This window comes from Cibotium barometz, chromosome 59, assembly GCF_041138505.1.
Source record: "Cibotium barometz isolate CiBa-2024 chromosome 59, ASM4113850v1, whole genome shotgun sequence".
Classification (NCBI taxonomy): Eukaryota; Viridiplantae; Streptophyta; class Polypodiopsida; order Cyatheales; family Cibotiaceae; genus Cibotium; species Cibotium barometz.
The window spans coordinates 22,342,256-22,353,750 of NC_141104.1; the positions used below are offsets into that span (position 1 = coordinate 22,342,256).

The 11,495-nt window shown below is 39.0% G+C and overlaps 1 protein-coding gene across 1 annotated transcript; it reads left to right on the plus strand.

Moving 5' to 3' along the window:
* The first annotated feature begins 10,338 nt into the window (after positions 1 to 10,338).
* On the plus strand, positions 10,339 to 11,291 carry LOC147605604 (uncharacterized). Its single transcript, XM_086793426.1, has 2 exons — positions 10,339 to 10,558; positions 10,885 to 11,291. Exons 1-2 carry the CDS (start codon positions 10,435 to 10,437, stop codon positions 11,250 to 11,252), a joined length of 492 nt encoding a protein of 163 aa, XP_086649552.1. The 5' UTR covers positions 10,339 to 10,434; the 3' UTR covers positions 11,253 to 11,291.
* The last annotated feature ends 204 nt before the right edge of the window (positions 11,292 to 11,495 follow it).

The window sequence follows — 11,495 nt, forward strand, 5'->3', positions numbered from 1 at the left end:
TGAGTTATGTTCCTCAAGATTTATAACTGTGGGTTTTTGACGCCGGCTAATAGTAATATTACTACCCAAAAAGTCTGGTTGCACGTGCATTGGTGTGCCATAGACTTCTTCCCCCACCAATTTGCGGAGTGCTTGATATAATTGAAGCTTTTGATGTTTTGGCCTTCTCCATCAACTTGGTTATTGTAGGGCCTAGTCTGTGGTGGTGATATTTTCATTGCATGAATGCATGCTACTTTGTGGATTGCAAAGAGGGCATTAGTGAGTTCTGAAATAGTTACATCATATAAAGAGATGGTTCCCCTAAACCCTCTCCTACTAACTTGCATACTTTATTTCTGCTAGATTAGTGGTTGACATGTGCGACACACAAGCATCGTCGATATCCTACAAACAACAGGACATTAGGTTAATTACATCATCCAACAGCATTCTATAGCCAGATAGTTAAGTTGACAATTTAGATTCAAAATACAAGCTATTCTTTTCGAGAACCAACAAAGAATACTTACCCCTACAAGATGTTTCCTGCAATCGTAATATCCAGTATGCCACTAACTAAGCCAACAATCCATAGTTGGTAAGTTTGCATCAGCGACATTACCGTTCATGCACTACGATCTAATGTATCTATATTTTAAAATATTATCTTCCTCGCTCAATGCATAATGCCACTGATGACATAGTCACTTCTGCTCTTCCTAAAAATTCCTAACTACATATTGTACTATATGTATCTTCAAGTTTTGTTCCCAATGAAAAAGACACGAACGCTCATGACCTTCCAATATATTCTGTGGTCCATTATTATAGATAGTCCTAACTTCCCTCCAGTTGGCTCTCGCCTCATCAACCATGAAGCCAATATAATATGGCTTGAAGAAGCCCTTTGGGACCACAACATAGTTAATCATCTCCCAGAAAAGCATTTGTGCCACTATCTCCTCCTTTTTCATTTCACAAGTTGCAATGGTCATGAGCTCTTGCAAGCTACATGCTATCATACGACAATTGGAAAAGTACTAAAAACAAGATCAAAATTTTTCAAGAACTTAACAAGCCCAAACTCTATCTTGGATCATATATATGTGTAGCCATGATTGTCCATCGTTGCACACGCCTGATGAGATTTAAAAAAACCCAAGCCTTCCTCAAATCATTGTCTCCTATTTGGTGCATACAGTTCACCAAATCTAAACCTGATGTAGGCCTTAAGGTTGACATTTTAAACACATAACACCGGTCTAACTCATCCAAAGCTTGCCCAGGAAAACGACTACCATGAAAAAACTCAAAAGCACATTGTCTCTTCAATTCTAGGATACTTGACTTTGCTCCTTGCCCTGAACTATTTATCTTAGAAGCACACACCATCCTCCTAAATCTACAAGAGAATTGGACCAATTAACAAACTATGTAAATGTTCATTCACAAGAATTACCAAACAATTAAAATCAATATAGAAAGAACATTACCTTTGACATTGAATTAGGGGATGCATATGTTCCATTAATAGTGACAACTTCATGTTGCTAATATTTGATTCATTCTTCATATGCTTCCTGACAACTACATCCAATACGAGTTGTTTCGTGATATCCATTTGTACCTTCCTTGGACCACTTATAGCAACCTCTGAATTTGCCTCTTACGTAAGTTCTCTTATCTTTTGCAATGCGTGCCTTGATGTGCCCCTTTGCGCCTCATGCAAATGTTTTCCTTTATGTATCATCAATCTCTACATATGTGGATGAGCAGGCATACAATAGTACATTGTAGCACTACACATTCTTCTATATACAAGTTGCAGTAGAAACAAGCTAGTGATCCATATCCATCTGTTGCTAAGCCCAAAGAAAAGTTTTTGTGAGAGTTTTTCTATTATGTGAAAAATTACAAAGTTTTAATACATACTCTTATAAATCAAAGTTTATTGAATTTAAACCAAGACAATAAGCTTACCAATCCATGATGTTGTATTCGGTGTGCTATTCAAGAAAATTTATGATTTTAATGGATTTTCTAATTTCCTAGGCAAAAAAAAGATTTTTAAAGGAATTTAAATGGTCGCAAGCGCCCGAATGGACACACCACATGCCAATCACCAATCCCACATTTTCCAAAAAATTAAAATAACCTTTGTCTAATTTTCCCCTAATTTCTAAGAATTTTTTAAAATTTTTAAATGCATAGGAATATGAACGGTCCAAAAAAATTGGAATCCCAATGGTCCGCACAAGGCATAAGTGCACTCAAATAAGCCTCCACAAGAACTCTTTTGTAAAACCCCAAGAAACTTCACATGACTATGTGCAAGTTTAACCTAAAAATGGCTATCATGTGCTTGCTCCATTCCTTGCCTGGAGAGGCTGAAGGATCATGTACATTTGGCAACTCAAAAGCCACATTACCATTATAGAATTGAGGAATCTCTTCTACTTTCTCAATATGTGTGCTTGCTAATAACAATCTACGAGGAATGCCAACATGAGGTTCCTCAAACAATAAGTATTTGAACACAATCTTCTGAAGTGGTGTACCTACGAGAGAATCTCCTATTGTAAGGTCAATAATAACTTCTTTTGGGGTGCTTTCTGTAGTGTTGCTTGACTCTCCTATTATTGAAATAACAAGGTATTCTATTTTGATATCTTTATCAAAGATATAACATGGTTTCTCCAGCACGGTCTAGCTGACTGGATAGGTATAAGATGTTCTATACCATCATCTTGTGGTTTGATTGCAAAAACTTTTAATTTAAAGCGAGGACATAATATTTCATCAAAATCATCAACCTTAGTAATATGATAATGACCCTATATAGTTCTAATAATAGGATTACTCTCCAAGCCTCCCACAAAAATGTGAAAAGTTTTACAATTCCGTACGTACTCTTCTGTATCAGCATGAAGTGTTGGCCACCAATATCCTTCCCACAAAACTCTTTTAACCGTATCCTTTCCAGAGACATGTCTGCCTCCTAAGCTCACGTGGACATATGAGATAATCTCATCATATTGATCAGGGTCAGGGCATAGACGAAGTATTCCATCTTTTCCTAATTTATACAATCGTCAGAAAGAAGCTTATAAGGAGCACAATGCTCTAAGGTCATTATCTTTTCATTGGTGGAACTAATGGAGTTAACAAATCCTGTCGTTAAAACTTGAATGATGGGTTCTGCCCATCTTGGTGTGCTGTCTCAACCAAGAATAGAGTAGCGTCATGAATATCCTCATCTATACCAATGGGTGCTTCTCTTGAAGTTATTCTGGAAAGATGATTAGCCCTCTGATGCATTTTTCCCTTCTTTACCGCTACTTCAAATTCAAATTCAAGTAGAATAACAAACCAGCGTACAATCCTTCCGGTTGCACATGGCTTGTTCACAAGGTAAAGCAAAGCTTGATGATCTATGAAGAATGTAAATTTGTTGGCCAAAAGGTAATGCCGAAACTTCTTCACAGCATAGATCATAGCTAAGCCTTCTCTTTCCGTGGTGGTGTAATTTTTTTCAGCACTATTCAGCTGGCGGCTAGCATATGAGACTGGAAAGTCCATTTTGTTCTCGCCTGGTTGAGCTAAAATACAGCCAATTGCAAAAGTCGAAGCATCTATATGTACGTGGAATAAATTATCCCAATCCGGCGACCTGAGAATAGGTGCCGTCACTAATGCTTTCTTCAGTTTTTCAAAGGCTTCTTCACAATCCTCTGTCCATTCAAATACAACAAGGAGTGCGTACAATGGCCGTGCTATTTCAGCGTACATGTAGATAAATCTACGATAGTAGCCGCAATGACCCATGAAAACTTGTACCCCTATTGCATTGTAAGGTCTAGGTAGCTCAACAATAACAACGATCTTTTCCGCATCCATGGATATACCATTCCTAGACACAATGTGGCCTAGAATCTTCCCTTGCCTAACCATAAACTTGCATTTATCAGGGTTAAGGCATATGCGATACACTCTGCATTTCTCAAAGATTTTTTTGAGATGCTCAATGTGTTCTTCTCTGTTTATGGAATGCACACACAAGTCATCCATGAATATTTCAAGAAATAATCGCAGGTATTCTTTGAATGCATGGCTCATCAATCTCTGAAAGGTGGCTGGAGCATTAGTCAAACCAAAAGGCATGACTCTATATGCAAACACTCCCCATTCTGTAGCAAATGCGGCTTTGTGTTGATCCTTGGGATCAATAGATACCTGGTTGTAGCCTGAAAATCCATCAAGAAAACTGTATGCCTTCTTACCAGCTACCCTCTCTAATACATGATCAGTGAGTGGAAGTGGATAGTAGTCCCGGACAGTAGCAGCATTTACTTTCTTTAGATTGACACATACTCTTAGTTTTCCATTCTTCTTAGGTACTACCACAATTGGTGAAACCCATTCTGTATGTTCAATCTCATAAATAAATTCAGCCGCTAACAGCTTGTCAATCTCTTCTTTGATCTTTTTGGCAAAATTATCGTTATACGTGTAAGGATACTGCTTGGATGGCTTGGCATCCTCTACCATGGGAATTGTATGTTGGCAGATCTTTGGATCTACCCCCTTAAGGTCTTTGTAACTCCAAGCAAATATATCTCGATACTCTCTCAGAGTAGAGATTAGCAATTCTTCCTCCACTTGGGTTAAGTCTGTGGCAATCCACACGTTACGTGGCTCTTCGCTTGGTTCTGCCAGGTGTATTTTCTTGGCGTCCTCAGCCATCATAGGAAACTCCTGGTTCCTCAGGTTTCTGTCGAATAGGTTGTTGCAAGACTATTTTTCGATCTTGTATGGTGAATTTCTTGAAGTTTGAGGGATATTTGTGGTATCCTCTTCTTCCTTTGAGTCATCACTCATGGAAGACCATGCTGCTTTTCGCATTCTCTTCCTTTCTTGCACTAGAGCTTTACGCTCCACTCTCGTCATGGTGCTTTGTTCAGTCTTGACTGAGGCCCTTACTTGATTTGGTGGGTTTAGATGTACCCCTTATGGTCCCATGTGGTACCAAGGGTAGACTTCTTGCTCTGGGTGCTCTGCTGATATACAAACGGACTGGGGTGCTGTGAAGGGCCTGGGTAGACCCTTTTGCCTTGATGCGACGTTCCATGTCCCTGAGATGATAATCCTGGCCCTAGACTTTGTGCCACTCCTTGGGCCCTAAACTGATTGGCTATACCTGAAACATGCATAGCTCTCCAAACTCATAGTTCCTGTTGGCTCTCACTTTGTCCTACTTCCACTCTAGGATCTAGATATGGATTAAGCTCGCTCTCTCGGGGTTGGTCCATGCCTCCCACTCTAGGTTGAGGTTCTTTTGATTGTGTATTTCCTAGGATAAAATCATGGAACCTCGACGCAAGGCTTCTCTATGAATGTGTGGGAGATGCAGGAGCTTTCTCTTGGACAGATGGCATGTCCATACACTCAAGTTTTACCTCTCATGTTTCTAGGTCTGGGGTACCTCGTTCCATGATTGGGTGGTCTTCGCTTTCACTGTAGTATTGTCAAAGACAAGCACCGTTTGACTCCACTCAGTATTCATCGATGGGTCCGATCTTACAAGAAGCGAAAGAGCGTCTTGAGAGAATGCTTCATCAAAGAGATGGTTATTTCGCACCAATCTACCCGATCATAGGTGCATGGGCATATGGAACTGTTGTGAAGATCCCCTCTAAGAAAAAAGATGTTTTTTTTAAATGGAACTGCCGTATGCTTCGGAGCGAACGGGCGTACGCTTCAAAATGTGGAATGAGCGGGCATACGCTTCTCAGGCAGAGAAGGAACGGGCGTTCACTTCCGATAAGAAGGGAACGGGTGTTCACTTTTTAGGCAGAGAAGGAACGGATGTTCATTTCGGGTTCACATGAGCATGCGCTTTAGATTTGAAGTATGGAACAGGCATTCACTTCGAAGAAGAAGAAAAGGGGCATTCGAATTTGGGTCCAAAATGGAACGAGCATGGCAAAGAAACAATGGACGTTTACTTCAAAAAACTAAATGGAACATACGTTTACTTCCAAATGAAGAAGGAATGGGCATTCACTTGTAAAGTCAAGAATTAGAGGAAAAGACACGGGCGTAGCAGTTACAATTAAGATCAAGAACGGTCGTTTGCTTCAGATAAGAAGGGAACAGACGTGGCACTTCCCGAAGGGACATGGCACTGCCCCACAACTGGGAATTTTCAAAATTGATTGGGGCTTTATAGCTGTAGGTCTGATAGTCCCCCTAGATATTCTTTATAAGTACAGTTACACCCCCAAGATTGAATGCACTTCAATGCAATTCATGCTCTATTAAATGAATTTATTCTATTTTTAATGCCTCAGCAGAGGATCTAGCTGGATTCAATCTGTTGTGGAAGGAACGGACATGGCTGATTTGCCACGGCCATGGCCTGATAAGCGAATCGGCGTTCGCAGAGTAGCCAGACAAAGAGAATTTTTACCTAGAATTTTTCTCAAACACCTGCTAATCAGGTGTTTCCCAAATATTTTTTTATGCTTTTGTTTCGAAAGGGAGCTAGAGTTAGTCTCTAGCTACCTATTGGTGCCTATAATGCATGATTTAAACTAACAAATTGAGGTTAATTGAAGATTAAGCTAGAATGCAAACCTGAAGAAAAAACACAAAAAATCGAGATTTTTCTTAAATATTAAGAGCAAGGTAAGGACACTCACTTTGCTTCTCCCGCTATTGGTGAAGGCTCAAATACTCCGATGCTCGATTAACAACCAAAGCTCCAAGTAATCTCCATTAAAAAAACAAACAAAACAAGATTAATCAAGCAACCAGTGGATTTGCACTCCAAATCAAAGACTCTAGCAAGTGAATAGTGTGGAGGACCTTAAGCCAAATGCCTTTCCCCGATAGTGGTGCCAAAGATGTTAATGATAACAAGCTACCTTGCACACAAGAGAGAAAGAAGACGAGAAGGATGCATGCAAGAGTCGAATCCGGAGAATAGCACTTGGCCAATCCTATGAGGGTTAACTCCTCAATGTGAAGCCGCTAGAGGCTCACTCCACACTCTCCTTGTGTCACCCAAGAAGAGATCCAATGCTAGGTTAGATCCAATGCTAGGTAGAGAGCAAGAGGGAAGGAACTATGGAGAGCTCAACCTCTACCTCATGCCACTAGTATGCAAAATGGACATGGTAGAGAAGGTAGATAAGGAGAGCAAGGATTGCATCACCATTCCTACTCACATACATCGACAATCAAACATGCAAGAACACAAGCAAGCATGCAACCACAAGCTCACAATGAGAGAGAGAGAGAGAGAGAGAGAGAGAAGGCAAACTCAAGTGAGACAAATGGGATTGTCCCTATTCATATTCCATAAAATGTCTTATATATATGAGCTCATATTTACAATGTCCGACTGCCCATTTACAAGTGGGGGCCCAAAACTAGTTATCCTAATTTTACTAGCTCTATATAAATTTATTCCTAATAATGACCAGCGTTACACAAGCCATAAGCTCAGTCATCTCATGTCTCATATACAATCAGCGCTTAGCGAGGTTACAAAAAAATAAAGTACAAAGGGTTTAGCCACGTGAAAGGTCATGTTAACCAAAGTGGTTAACACATGAGCAAATACATCAACCCTCCCCTACATGGTCACCAAGGACCTTTAACTTAAGCAACATAATTTACATCATGCAAAGTACTCAACATTAAATTCAAAAGTAAATCAATATAAACAAAGTGCAAACCAATATTACTAGGGTTGAATAAATGTTATTAGGGCCAAGAACAAAGTGCAACATTTGATTATTGATCAACATCATATTAAAACAGATTGCTAAGAAAGGGAAAGGCAATAGTGAATGGAAAAGAACAAGATTCTGAAAAGCTTAAAGTAAGTGATTTTCTTTCTGTTCAAGGGCTTTAACTGAATTTTTATCACCCTTTTGGAAGAAACAAACATATAGTGTTTTGATAAAGACCTCTATGGTAGAGAAGAGGAGGAGACAGGCATGGGTGAAACAATACCAACATCACTTAGTTCTCTACCTAAGAAAGCATAGCAGGCAAAGCAAAGAGAGACAAAAGAAGAATGATAAATTCAAAGATTATATTGTATTTATGAAAAACTAATAAGCAAGTGCAAGGATTAAGAGAAGCGCAAGGATGATGAGAAGTGCAATGATAAAGCCTTGAAAAACTACTTCACTCCATGATTGAAGAGATTGATCAAAGAAAAGGTTTAGAAAATAAGAGATGCATTGTTTCTTTTTATCAAGAGATGCATTATTACTTTTGACTCAGATATGAGATGGATTAGGACGCGGTTGAAAAACAAACAAATGAAGAGTAAAGAGCACATTCAAAAGCATGAAGGCTCCCACAACTCAATGTTTTGAGCAATAAAAAAGGTTACATCACTAGTGTAAGAGCAATCACAGCCAATCATAAAGCGAGAAATTTATCCAAGTTCACTAAAGTTCCAACTCCAATGCCATTACAAGCTGTGTGAGGTTATGTCTAAACTAGTAATGAACACATATTCCATCACCCATCTTTGTGCCACAACATAGAGAGCTAAACACTATATCATTAGCCTACATGGAAGGGGAGAATGATAGGTATAGTTATATGAGAATAATTTAAAGGATGTAAATGTCATATACTGCTTGGAAGAACAAAGGGTTACATTCATGTGTATGTGGAAACCCAATGCTCATCAAGAAGCAGAAGAAGTGCTTTGTTTGTGGTGCCAATTGTATTCAAAATATTGATACAAAAGGGAATGGACATTGACCGGCTCTAAATTTGAAGCCTAAGCTAAGGTTTCATGTGTTTTTTATTAGTGAAAACTTTGCTTAAACTTTGGACGTCAATTTGTAACTTTGTAAAAATTTTGAAGCTTAAATATTTTTATCTAGATTTCAAAAAAACCCAAACCTATTGAAAATTTATTCAATGTTGCTTCCCAAATTTCAAAATGCCTCAATCCTATTCAAATGCACCTGTGTACTTGTTTCCACTTGCAAGTCAATTTGGAACTTTGCATTTTTTTCAAGGTTTGTTCTGACTTCCCAAAACTTTGTTCTTTTTTCAAGGTGCCCAAATTTCAAAATGATTTATTCCTATTCAAAACTCAATTCTATTACCAAAATTCAATCCTATTAAAAATTTATTCAAACGATTCCCAAATTTTAAAATATATCTCAATCCTTTTCAAATGCACCCGTATACTTGTTTCCACTTACAAGTCAATTTGGAACTTTGCACTATTTTAAAGGTTTGTTCTAACTTTTCCGAACTTCATTCTTTTTTCAAGCTTACTAGGTGGGCCCAAATCCAATCGTGTTCAAAATTTATTCAAGCTTGTTGCCCAATTTTCAAAACATCTCAATTGTATCCAAAGTGCACCTTAGAAGTCAATTTGCAACTTTGAATTTAAGAATGGATTAAGCAATATTTCAAAATGTCTCAATCCTATGTAAAACTTATTCACCTAAATTTCAAAAAATATCAATCCCATACAAACTACATCCTAGACGAATGTCCACTTGAACATTGGTGCTAGTAAATACATGAACTTACGTTATTCTATCTTAAATAAGTTTGTACATCTATGGTCTACATGCTACCTAGTACCTTACTTTATTCTTAAATAAGTCTGTATCTATGGTCTACATGCTACCTAGTACCTTACTTTATTCTTGTAAAATTTTTAAAAGTGACATTTGTGACTCTTGACTTATAAGTTGCATGTTTTAACATGTAAAGGACATTATCATTTACTAGACTTATGAAAATTTTCATAAGTCTGTATCTACACTGCACACGCTATCTAGTACCTTATATAAGATTTTCAAAAGTCACATTTATGACTCTAAACTTGGCTTATAAGTTGCATGTTTCAACATGTAAAAAAGTACATTTAATTTAATTTATCATTTACTAGACTGACACCCACATTCACATATGAACTACCACCCGTATTTACATATGCTAAAAAAATGTACACATTATTATTGTTTTTTGTTATTTTAATCTTACAACATACTACCCATGACAACATATGATACATGCATATGCAAGGTTGATTAGTGTATCATTGGTTAATGTGTCTCCACCTAATGAAAGAGCTTTGTGGTCTAATGTTTAAGAAAACCATACTTTAGTGTATTTTCTAAGGCTAAGATTTGGGGAAAAAAAACTTTTTTGGGTCTTATAATGCTTAAGAAAACCATACTTTAGTGTATTTTGTAAGGCTAAGGTTTGGGAAAAAAAACAGGTTGAAAATTTGACTTGCTTTTTGGGTTCATGTGAAAATTTCAGTTATAAAGGGGATAGCTGTGTAGATTTCTGAAAGGAATTCGATGATTTTTGTGTGGTCCGACTAGAGAGAAAAGCCTATAAAAACTCTAAGGCATCCTACATATTGCAGAGAGCAATACATACTTCTCAGCAATGGCGTTTGAGAGATCAAACTCTGTGCACCGCTTAGTGACTAGTGTGCTTCTAGTCATCTCCTGCTCGTCTAGCTTTTTTGCAGCTGCTGTGCGCCGGGATTTTTCGGCAGGGGGCGCACAAGGTAACGCATGATTCTGCGTTAATTAAAGGGTGCTAATCAATGGCGTCGATCAACGTCCTGCAGGCGTGGTGGATGGCTGTATGATTCTGCGTTAATTAAAGGGTGCTAATCTATGGCGTCGATAAACGGAGTACTGTATGATTTTGCGTTAATTAAAGGGTGCTAATCAATGGCGTCGAGCATTAACGTCCTGCAGGCGTGATGGATGGCTGTATGATTCTGCGTTAATTATTAAAGGGTGCTAATCAATGGCGTCGATCAACGTACTGTATGATTCTGCGTCAGTTAAAGGGTGCTAATCAATGGCGTCGATTGACGTACTGCAGGCGTGATCGATGTGATGATGGGCGGGGGGCCGCAGCTGGACGTGAAGCAGCAGCAGCAGCTGAACGAGTGCCAGTGCCCGGGCAAGAGCGGGGTGCTGTGCAGCCTGGGCGACATCACCTCCATAACCTCGCAGAGCACGAGCGACCCGTCCGTGGTGATCATGCAGGTGGTTAACAATTGCGACTTCTGCACGGCCACCACCATCTATCTGGACTGCAGCGCCATCGACAGGGGCCCTGTGGCCATCTGCGTCGTCAACCAGAACAAGCCCCTCGCCCCCCATGAGCAGTGGCTCGACTTCTACAAGAACAAGCCCCTCGCCACCCTCCCCGCCTTCCAAGTCTCCTGGGAGTGTACCAACGACTAATCTCCCCCATGATTTCGAACTAATCTCGGATTCCATGCATATGATTCAAACTAGTCTCGGATTTCATGCCTTATATGTGACATTAAGTTTTGGGATTGGCCATCATTAACATAATAATCCAGCATCTCATGTCTTCTCCTGAGAAACCACGCGTGAATAGACTTCCGGATTGGCATTATCAACATTTTAATAATCTAGGATTTACTAGCTTGCCTCGTATTACTACATCAATGACTGTGTTAT